The 23997-nt window shown below is 41.3% G+C and overlaps 1 protein-coding gene across 3 annotated transcripts in view; it reads left to right on the top strand.

The window, feature by feature from the left end:
- Nucleotides 1-23997, top strand: part of Pnpla4 (patatin-like phospholipase domain containing 4) — a 50104-nt gene that overhangs the window by 20899 nt on the left and 5208 nt on the right. For 2 of the 3 annotated variants that reach the window (XM_013505580.1, XM_013505581.1), the window contains exon 6: nucleotides 11146-11298. In XM_013505580.1, the coding sequence (XP_013361034.1) occupies nucleotides 11146-11298 (153 nt within the window). Of the gene's footprint in view, nucleotides 1-11145; nucleotides 11299-12018; nucleotides 12236-23997 lie in introns of those variants that run through there. The other variant, XM_005406541.2, reaches the window with a different exon arrangement.

The raw sequence follows: 23997 nt of genomic DNA, 5'->3' as shown, positions 1-23997 counted from the left end.
GGAGTTTACAATAAAATACACTATCTCTTACACATACAAGAGGCATAGAGATATGTATTTTATCAAATACAGTATCCATTTAACATATATTTATAATAAAATATAGTATATGTCTAGCACATACCAGAGATAGGCATTTTGTAATCCACTTTATGTTTTAACATATATTTATGGTCAAATACTAGCACATACCAGAGCTGTGTACTTTATAAACAAATATAGTAGCTATTTAGCACATATTCAAAATCAAATATGGTATCCATTTTGCACATACAAGAGATACATATTTTATAATCAAATATAGTATCTGTCTAGCACATACCAGAAATAGGGATTTTATAATCAAAGACCCACATCTTACAGTCAAATATCTTGTTTATTTAAGATATACCAGATATATATTTTATCAAGTATAGCATCTATTTAACACCTATTTCTAATCAAATACAGTATCATTTAACACATACCAGAGATAGGCATTTTATAATCTAATATACTATATACTTAACATGCCAGAAATACATATACAGTTGATTATATATTTATACTCAACTAGAGTATCTAGTTAGCACATGTTAGCAATATGCACTTTATAAGCAAATGTGGGGGCTGGGGATTTAGCTCAGCGGCAAAAGCGCCTGCCTGGCAAGCGCAAGGTCGTGAGTTCGGTTCCCGGTACCGGAGAAAAACTAAAACCAAAAAAAAAAAACAAAAAAAAGCAAATGTGTCATCTACTTCACAAACATTTATGATCAAATATAGTATTTACTTAGCACATACCAGTGCTATGCCTTTTATGATCGAATACATTATTTAATATATACCAGAGAAATGTATTTTGTCTTGAAATATAATATGTGTTTAACATAAACCAGAGATTAAGCACATACAGTGATACTGGGGTTCATGAATGCTTTTATTTGGCAACACTTTGTTTTTGTCTGCAAATTTCGCATGAAGTGATGAATGCCACCGCAACCATCTTTTCCAGAATTGCAGAACGAATTACATTTGTGAACCAAGGTACCGCTGTATTTGATAGTGAACCAATGCCATATGTTTTGTGTGTATATAACAGGCATTTATTTATTTATCCATAAACAAGTGCATACAAACCATGGAAAGGTCATCTTGATACACATGCTCGTTGACTCCAAATGTAAGCACACTCCTATCCTTTGAGAACCACTGAGGAACTAATGGTCTCACAGAAAAAGCAGGAACTGACTTTTACAGTCCCTTGGTCAGCATGGGGAAGGAAGTATCTGAGTTCTGGTCTTACCAGTCTTCCAGGTGCTCTTTCCTAGAGATTACCTGGTGTTCTGAATCATCTCCTCTGCATCCCATATGGCTTTTCCCAAACCAGTTTTCCCTGGGACAGAGCATGGAGGGAAGGCTGAGGAGGAGAGAGTTTAAATAATTGGATGAAGACCACACAAATACAGAGAAGAGAATCTCTCAGAGCAATGCTGGCTCTCTGTTAGTCTGTCTATTGCACTTATGCACACAGTAGGTTATTCGTAGTGACATACCCTTTTTGTGGCCACTTAGAAACAACATATACATTGTTAATTTTGTATCATAAAAAATTGAAATATCAGCTCATGGAAACTAAGTGGGCTTTTTCCTAATTTTTCCTATTTTAAATTCCATCTCTCAAAACTAATACATATTCTGCTTTCAAGAAAAGTATTGTCTTTTCCCATTTAAAAATTCATTTGCACTGTGTCAGACTTCAACTACATAGTTATTTTAAAGTGTCATTTTCCCTCTTGTTACCTGAATAAAGGTCAGCTTTTACTTTTATGTATAAAATTTTAATAGAGTTAAAGTTGCTATGAAAATCTCCTGTGTATTATGAGCTGTAATTTTACAAGGATCAGAAATCTAAAATGACTTTTTTAGTTCATGGTGTTTGTTTTATAATATACGTCAGCCATAACAAAAATGTCAGAATGGTAGTAAAAACATCCCGAGGCATTTTCTGAGATTTTATATTACTGTGAAGATGGGTGAATTTGTGTGTTTTCTGTTACTGTCATAAAATACCTGAGGCTGTGTAGTTTATAAAGAGGTTTATGTACCTCACATGATTTTGGACTCTGAAAGCCCAGGACGGGATAGATAGCCCCATCTATTTTATCTCTGGTGAGAGTCTCGCTGGCCGTGCCCCAGTGTGACAAATGGTGCCATAGTGGGAGTTTCTGTAAGAAAAGAGATCACAAGGTGCAGAAATTCAGAGCACAGGCTTACTTCTTTATAACTTGCTCAGGCACCAGCTGACTGGATCTCCTGAGAGCTGCCTTCATCCCACAGTGATCTCACCCCCCACCGCAAGATGCTCTGCCTCCTGAAGGTGCCTCCATTTCTCATATCCCTACACTGGGGACCAACCTTCTATCATCTGAGCCTTTGGGACAAAGACACAAGCCACATCCAAGTGTAGTGAGGGGACCCAGAGGTCAAAATTCATCAGAATTGGTGACTCATCAGAACTGGTCAATGAGCACTGTATTAAGAGGTACTGACTGAGATGGCAGGATGTAGATAAAGTTTTTAAGTGATGATGTGGGGAGGGAGGATGGACTAAAGCCATGGCTGAGTCCCAGAAAGCCAGCATGCTCGAAGACTATGCAAAACATTTCCATTTGTAAAACTGCTAAAAGCAGACTTAGAAAGGAAAAACAGGTGGTAGAGGCTCCGAGTTCTCTTTTGATATATACTTTCTTAGTAATAGAGTCTCAATTTCTAGCTGGACCTGTGGTTGTGTAGCTAAAAGGTTGCATTTCTTAGTTTCCCTTGAAGGTAACTTTGGCCATCCATTTAACTGTGGGCCAGAGAGGTACAAACAAAAATATTGTTGGAATTGGAAGAAGAGAGGTTGTATGTAGGCTAACAACACGTAAGCTGAATTACCGTGAGACTTATAGGAAGGGAAACTATATCTTTCTGGTTGTGTTTTGCATTGTTTCCTGTTTTCTTACTTTGATGTAATGACTGGAGCTTCAGCAGCCTTCGTGAAACATTAGATCAAAGATCACCAAATAGTGAGGTAGAAGCCTAGGCCCTGGATCTTTTGGGGGGCAGCGGTGTTTGTGGGGGTTTACTTTACCATTCTGCTCTCTATATTCTTCCCAAAAGATAGAGAAACAAAATTTCTGTCAGTATTACTGCACATTCCAGAATCTAGTAATATCTGTTGTAGGGATTATTACCCCCGGCTTTACAGATGCAGAGGAAATCAACATGCAGAGGTGTCTATACACACCACTGAAGTCACTTAGCTGGAAGGAGCATCTTCCAAACAATGATCATTAAAGTTTCTATCTCTGTTGTCCCTCTCAGTCTACTTTGACCCTTTTAGATCTTTTCAAAAAGTATAGACCTCATTTCTTCCTAGCTGTAATATTTGATACGTTGTGTCAACTTGGGAAGTCTAGAAGCTTGACTAAGTGACTCAGCAGTTCTATATCCAGGGTTGTAGAGGACATACCCTTACCACTCTAGGATGTTGTTCATTGTATGAACTTGAAAAGTTTAGAAGGTTAACTATGGAACTGAGTAGAGAGCTTAAGGGGTGGTAGCCTGCTTACAATATAAGGGAAGAAAAGAGGGTTGCTCCCTTCCTCCTTTTGCTCTTGTTGCTTTTTCTGTCTACTGCTGCCTTGAGCTGTTGTCCCTTACCATGCCACCCTGCCTTGAAGTCAGCTGATTATGGACGGAACCCTGTACTAACTATGAGCTAAATAAACCTTTCCTTCCTTAATTTTGGACACTGAGTACTTTGTCTCAGCAATGAGAGAAAAGTAACCAAGACACTGTCCAACCCTACTCCCACTTCTTGCATATGCAACAGGAAAATTGCCCAGTGTAAGAATCAGAGGCTCCAAATAGAATTGTCCATTGTCAGGCTGAATCCTGGGACCACAGAAGAACAGCAGGGAATAAGCAAGTCCAGGGCATGCAGGGGAGAGAGGGAAAGTGCCCCACCGGGTCCGTTGAGTGTGTCTTATATGTGTAGGTTATGCATCATAATCACCTGCTGGACTGGACCTTAGGTCTCCTGAAAGCATTCAGCCTGCCTTTAGTGGGATCTGAGTGTAATGCAGAAGCTGCACACACACACACACACACACACACACACACACACACACACACGATGCCTGCCAGAGAGCCACAGGACCTGTCACCACCCCGTGCCAGCAAACATGCATTCCTGACCTCCATTCCCAGCTTGTTCCCGACTTTCTGCAAGCCTGATCATCTCCCACCGTCCGATGCGGCTTCCATGCCAAAACCCTTTCTAGATTCTTCCCTTTCCATCTTTGGGGAAATGTGAACTTTGCCTTAAATGTGTGTCTGACTGTGGGTGGAATCTTTTTATATGTTGTAAATGGCGTACAAATTGCAGTCGTGCTGAAAGCACCTCTCATATTCTAGGTTGTAATGTTTTGAGGCAGCTCAGATGTTGATTTGGTTTTTGGCTGAGCTTGTTCTTCTGAAGCAACATAAGCTAATGTGGAAGGAGGAGGGGCAGAGGCTTGGTGTTACTTGTATTTGTAATCTTGACCTAGATTCAAGAAGGACAGAAAAGGCACCATAGCCAAGGCGGGGTGGGGGTGGGGGTTCCACACCCTTCTCTCATGACTTTCCCTAAATGTATAGACAGTTTTGTCTCTACATCTGGTATTAAGCATACTGGAGCTTATTAAGAGAGACACATGAATCTAACATTTCTACTAAACAAAAACCTACTTAGAAGTATCATACCTTAATATGATGTAAGATTAACCTAAAACACAAGTAACACGATGAACCCTCAACTTTTTTTTATTTAAAAAAGCTTTTGTAGGGGCTGGGGATTTAGCTCAGCGGCAAAGCACCTGCCTGGCAAGTGCAAGGTCGTGAGTTCGGTTCCCGGTACTGGAGAAAAACCAAAAAAAAACAAAAAGCTTTTGTAGCTCTCTGTGGCTTTATCATGTAAGACTATTTTTAGCACCTTACTTATGATAGATACTCATTAATAATTGAATGAAGAAGTAAATGGAAATAAATTGAAATCAAGTCTTTTTTTTCAATGAATGAATTTTTCTTCCATGCATCTGAAACCCATGATAGAATACCATGGAAATGTGCCTACTGTTAGACCATGTTTTCACAGTTTCTTGTCATCAATTTGGAATGAGAATGAAAATTTTCAAAGGAGTTTCTAATATATTTTTAAAGCATTAGTTTTGGCAAATGACTAAATATCAAAAGAGGATTATCTCCAGGAGTGCCATATGCAGATCCAAAGAAAAGTTGTAGGATTTTGTGTGGTTTTTCTGCTTTTGAATTCAAGTAATATTTGGATTCTATAATATTATAACAACACGTATTGAAAGTTGTCATTTTGTCATCCCTCCACTGAAACTTTGTGTTGTGGATTATTTATTCTTTATTATTTTCGACACATCAATTGGAGAGTGCGTTGTGGAACGCTCTATGTAGCTACGCATTTGTATCCTTACTACCATATTCTGTAAGTTCCTATCTCTTTATGACTTACACATTTCTTGTGAAAGAATAGCTGGATCACTGCATGGCAGACACAATAGCTGGGCCGGGAACTTGTTAGATTACAGCGTGTGTATCAGTGTATACTTCCTCAGAAGTAGAAACATGTTTTTCAGCAATGTTTTAGACATTTTTGCATTATCTACTTAGTTTCTGAAACAATGGGTCTGCCAAAGAATGCTTTTTTAAAATTTTTTGCAGTACTTACAGATGGTCAGCTGCTAAATCACTCTTGATTTTTGAAGTCACTATTTTTGATAAACTTTTAGAAATTCAAAACCGTCAACAGTGTACCAAGAACATTACTTAGTAACTCAACACAGCAGTTTTTCTTAACCTCTTTTACTCTAAATGTTGTTTCCACTTCTTTCCCTTCAATTCTAAAATCTCGGCTGTCTTTTCTCCCCTCCTATTTGTCTTTAACCTAAAAGTAAATTGGGGGATTCTCAATTATGTCCTGGGAGATAGATTTATATTCTCCCGCCTTTCTCTGTGTCTCTCTCTGCCTGTTCCTGTCTCCTGCTACTCTATCATTTTCTCTCCTCTGTCACCCTTTCTTCCTGTCCATCTTTCTGTCTCTTTTTTTTTTTTTTTGTTTTTTGGTTTTTCTCCGGTACCGGGAACGGAACTCACGACCTTCCGTTTGCCAGGAAGGCACTTTTGCCGCTGAGCTAAATCCCCAGCCCCTCTCTGTCTCTTTGTTTCTCTCTTTTTCTCTCTGTCTCTCTCCATCTCTCTCCTCTCTCTCTCTCTCTCCCTATTTTTCTCTTTCTCTGTCTCTCTGTCTCTGTCCGTCTGTCATTCTTCATCTCTGTTTCCCTCTCTGTCCTGTCTTTCCTTCCCCGCTTCCTCTCTCCATTTTAAGAATAGCTAAGCAATGCCATTCTGCTTCGCATGACTATTTGTAGCCTATTTCATGGAAGCAAAGAAGACAGATTTGCAATGTAAAATTATTTCTAAGCCCCATGTATTTCTCCTTATTTAAATTTCTTCCTCACCGCTCAGAAATCAGTGCTGATTTCCCTGCCCTACTGGGAATCACGGTATTTTATGATGTGTGAAAAAGAATTTGAATTGTGGTGAAAAGACCAGTTCTACCCACTTTTGCGTGTATGCTCTACACCAACAGATGTTTTGTTTTCTGAAATTTTTCTGAAATGCATCCTGCAGTAAATACCTTTGGCATTGTGGTATGTAATCTCTGTCCTTCCACCTACTCAACCATGCATGCTATTATAGTGGGAAGAAAGCCATTAACAATCTGTAAACTAAAGGACATGGCTGTGTGCCAATAAAACTATTTGCTGAGACAGAAAGTGAGGCATAGCTTACCAACCCCTGACCTAAAGCAAGTAGACCTACATGCTATTTTCCCTTTGTAAAATCAGGGAACTGATATACCGCTTTCCCTTGTTCATTGGAGATTCATTCAAAAGTCCTCAGAAGGTACCTGAACTTGTGTATATTACCAAACTCTATTTTTATTGTTTTCCTATTTGCCCCATCATGTCAGAGTTAATCTGCCTTTCTGTGTTTTATGCCACAGGCTGACCTTAGATTTATGATCCTCCTCCCTCAGCTTCTCAAATGCTGGGATTATGCGTGTGTACTGCTACACTTGACTCCACTATTAAGTAAAATAAGGTTTGCTTGAACACAAACACTGAGACACTACCAAAGTCATTTGATCTCCTGAGATAGCTACCAAGTGATTACCACTAGGAGGGTAGCATATACCACCTGGATACCATAGAAAATAGATGTTTTGTATCCTGGGAAAAATGGAATTGGACAGCTCAAGTTTTCATCACATTACTCAAAATGGTGTACAATTTAAAGATTATGAATTGTTTTATTTCTAGAGTATTTCCATTTAATATTTTTACAACTTGTTAGATCTTGGGTAACTGAAACCTCAGAAAAAGAGACTAAGACTGGATGTCCTTCCTACCTTATGGAGTTTGTTCTTTTAGTTTTTGTTTGGTTTTGCACACCTAGACATTTAATTCAAGGCCTTGTGCTGAGCTATATCTTCACCCTAAGCTCAAAGTTGTGATCCTCTTGACTCAGCCTCTCAGAGCGCCAGCATTGCAGTTTCAGGGGATCTTATAAAGATTCAACTAATCATATATGGGAAATCAGTTATAACCAATTTATAAACATTAGGTCCTATGCCTCAGTATAGTGTAAGTTTTCCATTTAAATTATGTGGTAACATTGCTTGAATTCATAAAGCACATTCTTAATTGTTACCTATGCCATACTAGCATGTAAAGCAAAAATTAACAGCTACTAACAGATCAAGAATGTAGCCTGTTGGTATGCAGCAGGTCTGATCGTATCTTTGTGAGTGATTCCATTTATTCTGGTTTGCAGTTCTGTAACCTTAGAAAACCCTCTTGCTAAATGCTGCCCCAGAGCTGGGCATGAGTTTCCTTTTCTATCAAACAGTTGTTTATTTATATCCCTGAGGAGTCAGGCTGGCATGTGAAACGTACTTACAATAGTGCCAGAGGTTGGATAGAGATAGCTGGATGACCACTGGTATCAAGCCGCTGTAACAGCGGGCAAAGCAGAGTTTGATTTTGTTTTGTTTGTTTTTTTTGGTTTTTCTCCGATACCGGGAACCGAACTCACGACCTTGCGCTTGCCAGGCAGGCGCTTTGCCGCTGAGCTAAATCCCCAGCCCCCAGAGTTTGATTTTGAAACACATGTACTTGCCCTCCTCTGTCTTTGAGGATGTAGTTCTGTGTGATAAAAGCCAATAAATACACAGTACAACTCTCAAAGAGAAGACCCGGAGTTGTTTTCATAAGGACAAGTTTGGAATCATTCAGAAGCTCATGGCAGTGGCTACCGCCATGTAGGATGCCACCCATGAAGCCAGAAAGTGGGAATAACTTGCACGACTGTGGGGCAAATGGCCAGAGAGTTTATGGACTGAAATACTTAACGTGTGTGAGTTTTAGACTATCAGCAGAACACGTGGTGTAAAATGCTTCCAGTTTTAATTGGAGGTTGAAGAATATTTGTTGCTCTGATTATTCCCAGAAATGTCACTAGCGTCAGCATGCCTGAATGAACGTGTGCTTGTGCTGAATGAAATAGCTCATGAAAGCGTAAATTAGGAATGAGATGTGCGATCCGGAGAATAGCAGCGCTGATGGGGTGACGGCGTTGTCGGTTACAGAGAAGCTGGTATCACTGCAAGTGTAATCAAGACATTTGCTAAGCTGTGTGTTTTCTCCGACTCATTTATCCAATCAGAATAAGCTAACGAGAGATAACAGAATTTGGGAAAAAGGATTTTCAATTCCTTCCAACAGCAGTCATTAACCCCACAGTAAATTAGAACACTTTTCAATTTAATGAGCCAGATTGCCCCTCTTTTCATTAAACTGAACAAGTCAGATGAGCTCTTACTTAAGGTCGTATGACCTATCTTGAATTCTCCTTGATGAAACAGACGGGAATTTTTACATCCTTGGTGACAGGTTCTGTTCAGTATGAAAAGAGATAATTTTGGAAGGTGTCTTTTCTTTCTTTTTGCTAGGCATGAGCCTAGTCTAGAATTTGGTGTTCGTATCTAAATTGGCGGGTAGGGAAGCAGGCTCTGGGATAAAATTAGGTACTATGGAGCTTTTTAAATTTTGGGGGCAAACTTCCTTTACATAGATTGTATTCACATAATCTGTGCTCTCTCTCCCTCTCTCTATATAATATATATGTGAAGTAATGCATACATGTAAAATATATGTAAAATAACACAACCTCTGGCAGAACTGTAGTACACATAGGTATATGCTATATACATATATACATGTGCACATGCACGTGCTTACATACACACATGATGTATGTACACATACACCTATTGGTAGGTCTATATAACATCATTACCATGTGTATTATGTTATTTTAAAAATAATGATCATATACAAATTGTCTAGGTCAGTTTCATTTTAATCAAATCTATGTATGCTTTTTCCTCTACCAAAATTTAATTCTGTCAAGAGAAATTTTCTACCTATTTTTTGAATGACTTTCATTCTCCTTAGAGGAGCGGTGTCTGGTCAAGGCCTTTGCAGATAATGTATTACCAGTCATGTCCTTACCAGTGTTACAAGTAGCAACAAGAAAGAAGGAAATAAAAGAAGAAAAAAGTGAGTAATTGTTTTCACTGAGTTAAGAATGTCTTACACTGACCTGTTTTTCCTTCTTCACTCCAACTTTGTGCAATTTTATTAAAATAAAAATGAATGAAACTAGGTACTACTGACTTTTATTACTCTACTGAAATGAACAGTTAGTGTTTAAGTGTATGATCAATCTTACTTGTCTATCTTTGTTTATCTGGGTATCCAAATTGAAGCTATCAATATGTAATACAACAACCATTGTTACTTTCCTATCATCTTGTCTGAGATTCTGTATTGCTTGTATTTTTTTTGTGTTATTCTCTAAATGTACATGTGCTTGTTAAGATGTTCTCATTCTTTTATCTTTAAAATAAAATAAAAATTTAAAAAACACAGTTTTTAAAAATAGCCATTTTAAAATTGTACTTTCACATGTTCAAACAAAACTCTTTCTGCAGACTTCCCTGGCACAGACTCTGTGAGGGATTCCCAGCCAACACCAGACCTTTCTTTTGTTTGCTTAACGTATCACCTGAGGCAGAATGCTAATGGAGGATCTGGGTTGGAGGATTTGGGCTCCAGTTCTCTTGTCTTGGTGTTTACAGCAACAGCTGATGGTGGAAGTGTGTGGGTTCATGGATGCACTGAGACCCCTTGTGCTTGGAGTGTTTCACATGAGAGCATTGTCTTTATGTTTCTTCCTATCCCTATTTTTCACAGTACAGTTACTTAGGTGAAGTGACCAAGGGCGTCTTCCCCTTGAGTATCCCGTCTCCCTTCCTCTTACCCTGGGACCTCTTTCTTTTCCTTCTTCTTCCCTTCCCTCCCCCAACCATCACCGTCCTTGGTGGGTGAGTGGAGAGCCCTGAACCCCTTCTGAGAAAAGCTTGTTCTTCACCCAGCACCTCCCTTTCTTTATGGCTTTAGAGCAAAACACCTGGTTCATGTACATGGGAGCCACTTTGCAAATTTTGGTTGTTCTACTCATTTTTAAATTTGCTGTGGAAAATGACAATTTCTGGTTGTTATAAAAAAAGGACCTCCTCTGGTAGTGGGTGTTTTGTTTAGATTTGACAGGAAACTTGACTGTCTTTCTACTTGCATTACATAAGTCCTGCTCTAATATCACAGGGCTTCTGGGATACGTCCTGTGTACGGTACAAATTCAGGTCCATCTTACGTGACATAATCTAGCTTTTCAACTTTTGGAGGGATCTCCTGATTCTGTCCAGAGTTCATATTATATTGGTGAGTGATAGGTACAGAAAGACTTGTTTGGCTCCCAAAGTATCTCCCCAGTAGGATGGGCCCACAGAAATGGTAATTTAAGGACACCCAAGCATGCATCTTGACAAAGGGGGGGAGCATTCTTGTTGACAAAGCCACTGCATTCCTTTCACTTGGGACTTGTGCTGTGGGCTTGTCTGATGTGGGACCTTCCTTTCCGCAGAAGTGGGTGGACGGAGGCCTCACCAACAGCCTTCCCATCTTGCCTGTGGGCCGCACAGTGACCATCTCTCCCTTCTGCGGACGACTGGACATCTCCCCACAAGACAAAGGGCAGCTGGACTTGTACATGAACATCACCAATCAGGATATAATGGTGAGCAGTGACATTTGGTGACATCTGCACAGTTCTCATCCCCCTGAAAGTCTCCGCAGAATTCAATATGCATCCTATGCATCAGAAGCTTTTGGTAATTTTATGTACAAGTTGCATTTCTCAGTATCATGTTTCCCAGTACTGTGCAACACAGATTATGCGTGTGGACTTGGTTCCTATTTGTTGTCAGGATGCAGGCTCTTTTCGGTGATCAGCTCTCAATTTGTATCGTGTTTTCTTTTCCATCTTGTCTTTTTCACATCTGTAAACTCAGTGGAACGTCAGAACAACTTAAGTCATGTATTTATTTGGAAAGATGGAAATAATGAAATATATAAACATACTGTAGAGAGAACTAGGGACCCAAATGAACAGTTGGCATAAAAACATAGATTCCCTTCTTCTAATCTAGTAGAGGTCAACATGGGGCAATGGCATACCCCAGAAATAGCTGGCAGTATTGAGGGTCATTTTGAGTTGTCACACCTGGGCATCACTATGGGTATCCCATGGGCTGAGGCCGGGGATACTGCTCAATGCGCTTTAGGACCCAGAAGTCGTGTGGATTTCTCTTTGTAATTTTTTTGCTGCTGACTTTCGGTTCTTACTAATTGTATCTGTGAAAAGAAAGCTTAGTGTATATGCACAGCTGTATATGCATAGCATCTCTTTACCTGTATTGTGATATTCTACAGCTTCAGTTCTACCCTTGTCTTGCAGTTGTCCCTGGCAAACCTAGTGAGGCTGAACCAATCCCTCTTCCCACCAAGCAAGAGGAAAATGGAGTCCCTGTATCAATGTGGATTTAATGACACCGTTAAGTTTTTACAGAAAGAAAACTGGTTTGAATAAAATGCCTAAAAGTGTGTAACACAAAATAGCTTTCAGACAGCTTTAGAGGGAGGCTTCTAATTAAATCCTTTCTAAAAAAAATCTATCAGGACTTTGCATCCATCCATTATTACTGTTTGCAATATGTGCTCTTTTGGGTTTCTTTGTTATTGGTCTGTGTTTGCAAAGCATAATAATTACAGTCTTCTTGGGGACTTGGTACAAATGCGCATTGTATCTTACTCATTTTTTCCCTTTTTCTCTCCCCCACCCTCTCCTCTCCTACAACCTCCAGATCCCCTTCCCACCTCCAAAGAGTCTACCTCTCTGTTTTCCGTCATTTCCCTTTTATTCTGCTCTTTAAGTTAATTATATTTTTGGTTTTTGATATGAGAAAAACCCTATGATATTTAACTTGTGTCTAATTTATTTCACTTAGCAGTACATTCTCAAAGTGTATCCATTTTCCTACAGATGACTCAAATTTATGCTTTTTTGTGGCTGAGTAATACTTACTCTGTATTTATATTCACCCCATTTTCTTTATCCATTCATGTGTTGATGGATATTTATAGGATGCTTCCAGGATTTAGCTATTGTGAGTTATGATGCTATAAACATTTGGTGCACGTGGATCAGTGTAATGTCATGGCTTTAACTCTTTGGGGAAGCTATCCAGAAGGGGTATAGCTGAGTCAAATGGAATTTCTATCTTTAGTTTTTGGAGGAATCTCCACACTTATTTCCACAATGATTGTCCTAATTTACATTCATAACAGCATTCATTGTTTCTTGGGTTCTTGATGATATTTATTCCTCCTGAAATAAGTTGGAGTCTTAGTATTGCTTTAATTTACATTATTTTTAATATGCGAGTTACTACGTCATGTCAAGAAATAGGCATTTCTTTGGCAGTTGGCCACATCACTAGGAAGAATGCACTCAGGTGGTGAGGAATCATTTTGTAGAGAGAAGTCATTGCCTTGAAAGAATGTATCAGTCCCTGTGGGATCAAGTGTTGAAAATGCAGGCCCACCACTGAAGTATGCCTGTGTGGCTGTGGTTTTGACATGAAGCCTGTGGCGTGCATGAGTTAGCCATATCCTGCATCCCCAGAACGGAAGGAAGCAGGCTGTCAGGTTGAAGCAGGCCACATGCTGGGAGAAGAAGCATTTCCAAAACAGGCAGCACCCTTACAGGCCTGGATGGATAGAGGTCTGCTGTCCACTGGAACATGCGATCCTCCTAGGCCAATATTTAGTGGACATGGAGAAGCCGAGGAGCTGTTGAAATTAGGTGAGTTTTCTTCTCTGTCTGCTGAGGCTCACCCTCCCTGTCTGTCCATCAAACCCCATCTCCCACCTAAAGAAAGGATCGGGCTGTCTGTCATACATGGTCTCTGTCCCTCCCATCTCATGTCTGTTTCTGTCTCTGTCTCCGTCTTTCTCTCTTCCTTTGTCTCTCTCTTTCTTCTGTCTGTACCTACAAGGCCATACCTCTCTGAGCATTTAGCCATCTGTGTATATACTACATATATCTACTCTAGGAACTTAAATTGTTCAAATACTACTGAGCACCAGCAAAGAAGTAAAACAAACAGCCCAACAACTAACAACAAAAATCCCAAATAACCACGTGACGAATACTTTTTAAATCTTAGTATCCCGGTCCCAGGGCTTGCACTTTTTGAATAATTGTCCTATCACTCGGAGGACTTGTGGATGGGTTTCTACTAATTCATTTACACTTTCTTCCATCTTAAATCTGCTTTTATGGGGTTTTGCCAAGCATGAACTCTTAATTACTAGAAGGCAGTTAGAAACAAACTGATTTAATTGCACGCCTTTAATCGTCCTGCATTACTCTTTTTACCCTTTCAAGCCATTCTCTAAATCAATTTTACGGTCCTCAGAAGCCCGAAATGCACAATTTTCAGCACTTAAACACTGAGGATTGCCTCTTTTCTTGGGAGATCTCTGGAAACCCACCCTAGAGTACTGATGGTCCTCGGGGGCATGTACTTTATCTGTTCTAGCAAACTTGTAGTTAAGTCTCAATACGTTGTTTTCATAAGTGCTAGGCACTGACTGTGTAGGTTCTCAATGCCTACTGCGGCATCCGTTGACTCACGGAATGCATTTTCATTTTCCCTGAGATTTTGCACCTTGCCCCTTCCATGCATCATTGCATGTGCATATTCCACGTGCCTGTTTCCTTCAGTCTTTTCTTAATGCAACCCTAGGGCACAAAAGAATCTTATTCTCTTTGAATCTTGAATCTTATTCCCTTTTTTGTTTTTCTATTAGTCTATGTTTGCAGTATATAATGATGACATTCACTGTGTGTGGACATAACACATCCTCATTCCTTTTTCCATCCCCTTTCCCTCATTTTCTCTCCCTCCCGCCTCTAGCACACAACCCTCTTCTCTCTGAGAAAGCTCTATCTCCCCACTTCCTAGTATATATCTTTTATTTTGCTTTTTATGTATAACTTGGGTTTCTCATATATGAGAAACCACATGATGTTTAAGTTTGTGAGTCGGATTTATTTCCCTCAACATTATGGTCTCAAGGTGTACCCATTTTTGTACAGATAGCTCAAGTTTATGCTTTTTTTTTTTTTTTTTTGGTACCAGGAATTGAACTCATGACCTCAGCCTTGCCAGGCAAGGGCTTATACCACTGAGCTATATCCCTGGGCCGTGTTTATGCTTCTTTATGGTAGGGTTGTACGCCACTGTGGGTAGATACCACACTTTCGTTATCCATTCACCTGTTGATGGACGTATAGGCTACTTCCAAGATGTAGCTATTAGGAATTGTGCTGCTATAAATATAGCTATGCATGTATCCCTGTTATTTGATGTCTTTAACTCTTTCAGGATGATATCTGAGATTCTGTCTTATCCCAGAAAGAATGGCCATCTCCAAGAAATCAAATAATAATGCATGCTGGCAAGACTGTGTGCAAAAGGAACTCTTCTACATTGTTGGTGGGAATGTAAATTGGTAGAAGCACTGTGGAAATCAGTATGGAGATTCCTCAGAAACCTAAAACTAGAAATTTGGCATGTGGCAGCTATTCCCCTTCTATGGATCTTCCTGGAAGAGTCTCTTTGACTTTAAAATTAAATTTTTTGTTTTTCCTGTGCTAGAGATTGAACCCAGGGCCTTGTGCATTGCTACGCAGATGCTTGAGCATCTTGTTAGCCACTATACATCTTTGACCACTGGAATGGGTGGTCCTTTCCTTTAAAAAATATTGTACAATCATAGATGAATGAGTCAACAGCCTTTTCTCTGGTGACATACAGCAATGCCATGGTTTTCCCAGGGAGCTGTAGGGATTTTAGGCATTTGTAGGGAAGCAAGCCAAGGAGCACATCCTGTTACCTTTGCTGTAACGTGTGCCTCCATTTCTCTGGTGACAGCAAACAGGCACTTATCTCAGGACCTGGCCTACTAACAGGATCAAAATTTCACAGCAGGCTAGAACCCGCCCATAGAAACTGAGAAGAGGCTTTCTGACCCAGATACTCACACGTTTGCAGGGTAATTACTGCCAGAAGCTTCTTGGTAAGTTCCCTGTTCCCTGTTGGGGCGATTTCCTAGTATCTTTAGATCTGTCATTTAGAATGTCGTTCATCTTCCTTTTCTTCTCTTCAGTAGCTCCTTTTGTGCTTATGGGAACCCACTGTTCCCCCTGACAATTAGGAAAAATGGATTTGGTTTTGAAGCCCAATGATGCTTTGAAGGATGAAGCAGTATTTTAAACAAAGGAGGCAAAGACTCCTGTGTGCTCTCATTCATAAGAAAGCTGCGGCAGTGCGTGTATCCAGGAAGCCCACAAAGAAATACTTTCACACGGTTCTGAGTACTAAATTATCACTGCAAACAAGCATGAGTGCTAAACGTACAGCAAGGCAGTTGATTGCTTGTACAACATTTCTGATAAGCGATCGGATAAATACAATTACAGAAAAGCTCTGTCTTTACACACACTAATCCTAGAAAGTTATTGGATCCCATCTAGTGCTTTCACAGCTGAGGACCCAGTAATACAGAACTTCAGCATTTCAGGATTATTGCTCCCTGAGCTGTGTCTTCCCAATGCTAAAACACAATTGCAAGTGGAAATAATTACCTGCATAACCCAAGGTTGAAGGAAAAGCAATTATTGTACTTCAGGAAAAGTGAACTGATTTTTGAACAATTAGCTGCAGATTGACACTTTTCTTGGGCTGAATTTACCACATAATTGCTCAGCTCTGTGCTTAATTTTGTCTCATTTTCAAGCTTTACTATGTATATATATATTTGAAATATATATATAGCTTTTATATATATATTTATATGTATATTATACACACACACACACACGCACATTCATGCATATTTCCTGACTCACTGTAATTTCCTCAGCTTTGGACTGACATGAAAGGGGAAATATGCTTTAGTTTTTTCCATGCCATAAAAATCATGTTGAATAGGCACTCAAGCACAGCTTAAAATATTATCATATCCACCTCAATCTTGCAATTAGTGTCAGCTTGTCAGACACATGAATATGAACCAACCTACTTAGGCATGCATGATGTATGTGGAGGCACATACAAACATACCTAAAATGCCACAGGTCGTGCTGTGTTCCCTGTCACTAAGCAGAAATGGGGAGGCATGGGCTCATGACACATTTGCACTGTGTCTACAAATGCTGTCTAAAGTTTATGCCATCCAGGGGCTACGGATTTAGCTCAGCGGCACAGCGCCTGCCTGGCAAGCTTAAGGTTGTGGGTTTGATCCCCGGTACCGGAACAAAAAAACAAGAGAAAAAAAAAGACAAAGTTTATGTCATCCAGTTCACTTTTGTGGCTGGAGTAAGTCCCTCATTCGCATCCAAATCACATTGGATGGGTTCTCTCATTGGCTGCGTTCATGTGACTTGCCAGCCTCCTGGCCTTTCACATGAACATAACTACCTCCTCGTGAGCTCCACTCAGATGATTGTGCTTAAGCCATGTACAAGAGGGGTTTGGGGTGGCCTCTTCTTTTCTGCCAAAGGGAATAGCTTGCATTTATTTGTTTAATATTTTGGAGAACAAACCCGGGGCCTCACATGCTAGGCAAGCACTCTACCACTAAGTCACATCCCTACCTGCCCCATCCCCCACACCCCAGCAGCGTCCCACACTTGACCCCTCCCACACAGCTGCTCAAGCTCCTGCTCAGGGAGCTGCCCAAGACAGCATGAGCAGGGCAGCCGTGAAGGAACCCTGCTTCAAGGGAAACCCGATCCAGGTCCCAGCACCCACAGACAGGGCCACAGGTGAAGCACATAGAGCTCCGAGGACTTTTTGTTTCACGCACTCACAAAGCGCCTGAGGTGCTGGGCACAGGTGAACCGTCACGGACAGCTGCACACCCCAGGGACGTGAGGTCCCGTTCAGACGCACAGTGCACCCTGGGACAGGAAAACAACCCTGCACACGGCCAGCGGGCTGTTCTCGAGAGGACTCCGGAAACTTCAGCCCGGCTTCTGGCCTTACCAAGGCCATCCAGGGACACAGCTGTGGTTGGAGGGGCCTAACCAGTCCCTCCTTATTTGTACCTGACCCCCCGAAGGACACAGCTCAGGGGCTGGGTCTGCAGCTGGCCTGGGACAGAAGGGTGCGATATTTCCTTCTTTCAAAAGCCAGTAGAGTGAATCCAGATCCTTCTTTTCACTTTCTTTCATTTCTCCCATTCTTTCTTTCTTTCCTTCCTTCCTTCCTTCCTCCCCTCCTTTCCTCCATCTTTCTCTCTTTCTTGCTTTCTCTTTTTTCATCTTCTTCATTTCTTCTCTCCCTCTCTTCTTCTTCTCTTCCTCTCTTTTTCCCTCTGTCCTTTCTTCTCTCCTTCCCCGTTCTTCTCTATGTCTCTGTCTCTACCTCTAACTCCCTTGTGTGTCTCTGTCTCCTTCTGTCTCTCTGTCTGTCTCCCTCTGTCTCTCTCTCTGTCTCCGTCTCTCTTTCTCTCTGTCTCTTCTGCTGTCTCTCTCTTTCTCTGTCTCTCTGTCTCTCTCTGTCTCTCTCTTTCTCTGTCTCCCTCTCCCTCTTGTTCTCCCTCTCCCTCTCCATCTCCCTCTGTCCTGTTTCCAGCTCTGAGATTCACCTCAGGGCCGCTCTCAGAAATATACTTCCTCCCTACCTATTTTTGTGTCTTTAGTTTCATCAGCAGAGGAACTGACCAAAGTCCTGCCGATAGCTGGGTGGCTTTATCCTTGCCTTCCTCCTGCCTCTGCCTGTCCAGTACCTGGGCATAGAGGCAAGCTCCTCTCACCTGGCTGATGTGGTGCTTCTGAGGACACAGTCACTGGTAGACATTCTTACCCACAGTTTGGAATTAGAAGTCACAGAAGGAATGTTTTGGAGCCTTGTAGTCTAGGTGATGGGGAAGCCTGCTGTGTGGTGATGTGTCAACAGCATGCATTTGAATTGGGCATTTCACTTCTTCCAGCTCTGCATCTCTCAGCTCCTTCTCCAGGAAGTAGGTTTAAAAGTAAAGCACGCACAATGTGTGTGTGTGTGTGTGTGTGTGTGTGTGTTTTGGTGGTCTCTGTGTGTGTATTTAATCTGGAAGAACATTTGGATTTAAAAATGAGCACAGCAATAATACAGAGGGGCTCTATGCATTCCCATCTGGGAGGATCTGTCCCCTCGCCACTCCCAAAGATAGTTGGAAAGCCCTGCAGGCATTTTGTCTGGCTTCTCCCCATTAAATGAGCTCCATATCCAGTGTACTGAGGCTGGGAATGCTCTTTCCATCCTGCAAAACCATAGAGACCCGCCACAGATGCACCCTCTCCCAGGCCAAAATGAGAATAGTGCTAGACTGAGAAACTCACCCCAAGGAGAGGATGGCAGAGAACCGGAAAACTTGCATGCTCCTCTCCCAGGTACAAAATAATAAACACATAACTAAGACCTGAGAGTGGAAGAAAACTGTGGGAAAAGGAAAAGTGTGGAGAAAAGGGGAAAGAGGCCTTAGATGGAAAACACAGAACATTCCAAGCATGTCAGTGGCACAGGGCCTGGTTTGTGATGCCTGTAGTATGCCTGCTCAAGATGAGTTGGTGTTTATTCCCTTGGTGTCCACAGCATGTGGCACACATAGCCTTCTACCTGCTGTGTGTTCCCCCATTGATGTATTTTGAAATTTATTTCTATTCCAAAAAGAAGGGTCCTTCCAGTTCTCTGATCCTTCCAGTTATGTGGTTCTCTTGGGCTCCAAGACCTCCAAGGAGGGCTGTGTTCCTGACTTCCTTTGAACTGCCAGGAAAGGCCTGTGCACTCTTTGTGGGTCTCCTCAGGATGGCAGGGTCAGTCCCTCCCCGCTCCTTTCCTCCCTCACTCTTTTCCTCCTTCTTCCTCTTCCCCTCCTCCTCCTTCTCCTCCTCCTCCTTTTTATCCTTCTCTTTTTCCTCTTTCCCCTAGCCCTCCTCCTCCTCCCCTTCCTCTCTTTCTGCCTCTGTGTCTCTGTCTTCCTGTCACTGCCTCTCTTCCTCTCTTCCTCTCTTCCTCTCTCCTTCTCTTTCTCTCTGTCACTGTCTCTGTCTCTGTCTTTCTCTGTCTCTTGTCTCTCTGTTTCTCTGTGTCTCTGTGTCTCTCTGTGTGTGTGTGTCTCTCTCTCTGTCCTGCAATGATAAGGCTCATAGCTGAACCTATAGTAAATAACACACATAAAGAAGCATCCAAATGGATTCTCTTGGCTTTAGCACTAAGGAAAGGGCACACACCAACCTATTTCTCTGCCTTCTTTTTTACACTGGACATCACCAGTGTAACTACCTTGCCCCTAGTTTGCTCTGTCCTTGACATTCTTCTACCTCAGCCTCCTAGACTGCTGCTTCTGAGTTTTTCAATAACCCAGGAAGGCAAAGAAACATTGTTGATGAAGAACAGGACATAGAACACATAGGAAAGGGAAAATTAAAGAGAAGGAAAAAGAGACAAAAGAAGATGAATGAAAGAGAAAAGACTTTTGGTGATGATATTTTATAGGTGGAACAGAGTGAGGGTAAAGAAAGTCTGAGGGTGGAAAGAAGGGTACAAAGCGAAGGAAACATAATTGGAAATAGAGATAAACTTTAAGGGTGTTGAATTCAATTAATAAACTTGTAGAAAACTAACATCCAGCAAGGACTCCAGACAGAACTCTTGGCATGGATGAACCTGACAGATACTGTGTGACACTATATGAACGAAAGTGTAATGAACTCTTCTGGGCAGTAGTCTGTACACCTACACCATATGTATATTCTAAAAGGAAGGACAATAACATGAAATAAAACAAGAATTGCAAAGTAAGTTGTGCTGGCTGTATTTGCACGCTAGGAAAAGAAGGAGGCACGGGGTTTCAGGGGATGCAAGAGGGGAGGAAACAAAGAGGAGGGCTCTTCAAGGAAAATGAGGAGAGAAACAAAGAGACCGAGTCCAACTGATGACTAACTGAGAACCTAGCCTAGGAAACCCTAGGGAAAAACCCGCATTGTGGGAAACCTGATAGGACCTGCTTCAATACTACAGAATTAAAAACAGTAAAGAACTCGCAACTGCACGCTCCTAGCAGCATCCCCTTGGCAATACCAGGGCGGAAAAAGAATAAAGAACCAACCTAGTCCAAATTTTACTAGAGTCTGAATTATACCAGCTTCCACTTCAGCGTCACTGGAGGGACCGAGAGGCTCTACAGCTCTTGCCAGGGCTGAGCTCCCCGCCTCTGCCGTTGTGGCTGGGAATTTGGATGGTCCCACAGTGACTGAATGCCTTCCTCAAGAAGGACAACTTGAGCTCTCCAGTGTCTGTGAGTGAAGGACTGAAACTGCCACTCTGTCTCCAGGCAGAGCTGTGTGAAAATCCATCTTACACTTCTATGGGCAGGGCTGGTCTGTGATTGTGCCTATGTTAGGTCTGAGCACCTTCAAATGGACCAGCATGGGTGGACTGTGGGTGCCCTGGGGACTGTGCGAAAGCCCAGCTGTCTGCTGGGCGTTAGTACAGGGGCTCCTCAAACTCCTCCCACCGCAGTGCCTGTGGCTGCATTCCTTTACTTCTGCATATGAACTACAGCTGTTCTGTGCTCTGTCAGCAACCTGGGACTTACTCGAAACCCCGAGTTCCACCTTCCGGGATCTGTGGGGTGGGATCGCTCTCCGACAGTCCTGGTTTTAGTTTCCTGCTTCTCAGCCCTCTTTTTCCATGGCCTGCGCTAATTTTTAGGGCTGGTAGCCGGCTGCTCTGTGTCGCATGGTGTGGTACTTGCGTCTTGAAGTTATAAAAGTGTGTAACTTTTCCACTCTGTTGCAAAAACAGTTACTCGACATGGCTTTCTGCCCCAGTTCTGCTGGAGTCCACTTCCTGCTTGTTCTATTGAGGCAAAAGAGGGGGACTTTTTTAAGAAAGAAGAAAAAATACCCAGAATTTTAAAATAAGGTAATAGTGGAGTTACAATAATTAATACATTGAATATTGTTATCTTTGTAGTAGTTATTCAGGGTACAAGATATATGCATGATATCTTGTACAAACAATATTAGCACAAACCTTTCTTTTCAGTGAACTTAATGAAACTAGCAGTATATCTTAACCATTATATATATATTTCCTTTTCTTTTCCTCTTTTCCCGTTTCCCTCATCACTGTTTCCCTCATCATTTCTTTTCTTTTAAATAATTTCTTTGTAATTCACAATATCTATTGTACATTTTGGGTCTTCTTTACTCAGTTTCTCATACTAGGGAGATAATATGATGGTTACACATGTGGGTCTGATTTATTTCACTTATGAATATGTTCTCGAGTTGCATCTATTTACCTATAAAAATCTCAAATTTATCCTTCTTTATGGCAGAACAATACTCCATTATATTAAGAAACACATCTTTCTTATCCCATTCCTCAGTTGATGGGCATTTGGTTTATTTCCATGATTTCGTTATTACAAATGGTGCTTCTATAAACATAGGTTCTCATATATCGCTGTGGTATGATGTTTTTAATTCTTCTGGGAAAATACCCAGGAGGGGAATAGCTGGGTCAAATGGGACCTCCAATCCCAGTATTTTGAGGAATCTCCACACTGATATCCACAGTGGTTGCACCAGTTTACACCCCACCAACAGTGGAGAATGTTTTCTTTTTCCCCACAGCCCCGCCAGCATTTGTTATTGGTTGAATTCTTGATAAAAGCCATTCTTTCTGGGGTGAGATGAAATCTCAGCGTTATTTTAATTTGCATCTCTTAGATGACCAATGATATCGAACATTTTTTCATATATTTATTTACCATTTGTATTTCTTCATCTGAGAAGTGTATATTCATTGCAGATGCCCATTTTTGGATTGGGTCTTTGAATTTGAGGGCCCTGATTTTTTTTTGCATTTCTTTGTATTTTCTAGTTATAAGCCTTTTGTCTGAGGGACAATTGGCTATAATTTTCCCCCATTCTATAGGTTGTCTTTTAACTGTTTTGGTGATTTCTTTTGTTGTGCAGAGGTTTTTCATAAGGTGAGATCCTGCTTGTTGATTCTTTGTAGTATTTGACGTGCAACCTGGGTTTTATTCATGAGCTCTTTGCATACACCTGTGTCTTCAAGATTTCTACCTACTTTCTCTTCCAGTAGATTTAGTGTTTCTGTTTTAATATCTAGATCTTTGATCCATTTTGACTTTAGTGCATGGTGATAGACATGGATCTAGTCTTAGTCTTCAGCAGTTGGAAAGTCAGTTTTTCCAGCACCATTTATTAAAGAGGCTATCTTTCTTCCAGTGAATGTGTTTTGCCATTCTGGAACATGGTGCTCTGTGGCTTTCACCTGAAAGCAAATTCTTTCACTTTTTCAGTTGTGAGGCTGAAAAGAGTGGAGACTTGCTACTTCTTGTGGTGTCCTCAGGCCATCTTTTATATTCTCCAGTTCCTTCTAGCAGTGGAGATCTCAGTTCTATCTTCGTTGTCCATATCTTTAATGGAGCTTCTGCCAGTCTCACATTTTATATCATTCAGCTGTGCTCTTTGCTGTTGATTCTCAACATAAATTTGGCTAAAAGACTCCAACAGCAGTCATACTACACCTCAACATTCGACTGCCTTGAAACTTCTTTTGCCAGATTAATTAGTCTGCCACCCTTAATATCAGGTGAAATCTCTGGGCACGAGCAAACAGACAAACTTTCTGCCAAGCTATGATAAATATCATGTGGAGTCCAACAACCATTGCAGTCCTTCTTCCCAGCAGAAGCCTCTCAATCCTGATCTTTACGAGTTTTCTTCTCTTCTGAGCTCTGACTAGTGCCTACCGTACAGAACAGCCGAAGGCATTCCAGCTCTACTCATTCAGGTGACATCTCCGAACCTTTCCAAACTCTTCCCACAAGCCATTCTCAAAGGCTCTTAACCACATGGTCAGGTTTAGTAACAGCAATGTCTCCACTTCTCTGGAACCGAACTCTGTGTTGGTAACTTTTCTAGTTGCTGGGACAAAATATCCAATGCCTAAAATTAAGAAAGGAAAGGTTTACTTAGCTCACAGTTTGTGGAGGTTTCAGTCCATAATCAGCTGATTCCCAGGCAGGGTGGCATGGCACAGGGGCAACTATTCATGGTGGTGGAAAACAGCAAAAGAAACTACAGTAAAAAAAGGGGACAACAAGTGTCTTTTCCTCCCTTATATTGTATAAAGGCTACTGGCCCTCAGGCGGGTGTAGCACTCACGCTGTCTCCATGCTCTCCTCTTGCACAGGCTCAGGATGTTTACAAAGTGAGGACCCTGGCCCCCTACTGGGTTACTTAGTTAAGCTTCTAGACTTCTCAAGTTGACAGAATGTATCA

The sequence above is a fragment of the Chinchilla lanigera genome, unplaced genomic scaffold (assembly GCF_000276665.1).
Source record: "Chinchilla lanigera isolate Chin_1 unplaced genomic scaffold, ChiLan1.0 scaffold00098, whole genome shotgun sequence".
Lineage (NCBI taxonomy): Eukaryota > Metazoa > Chordata > Mammalia > Rodentia > Chinchillidae > Chinchilla > Chinchilla lanigera.
The sequence above is the reverse complement of the archived record's forward strand: the minus strand, read 5'-3'. Positions and strand labels throughout refer to the sequence as shown.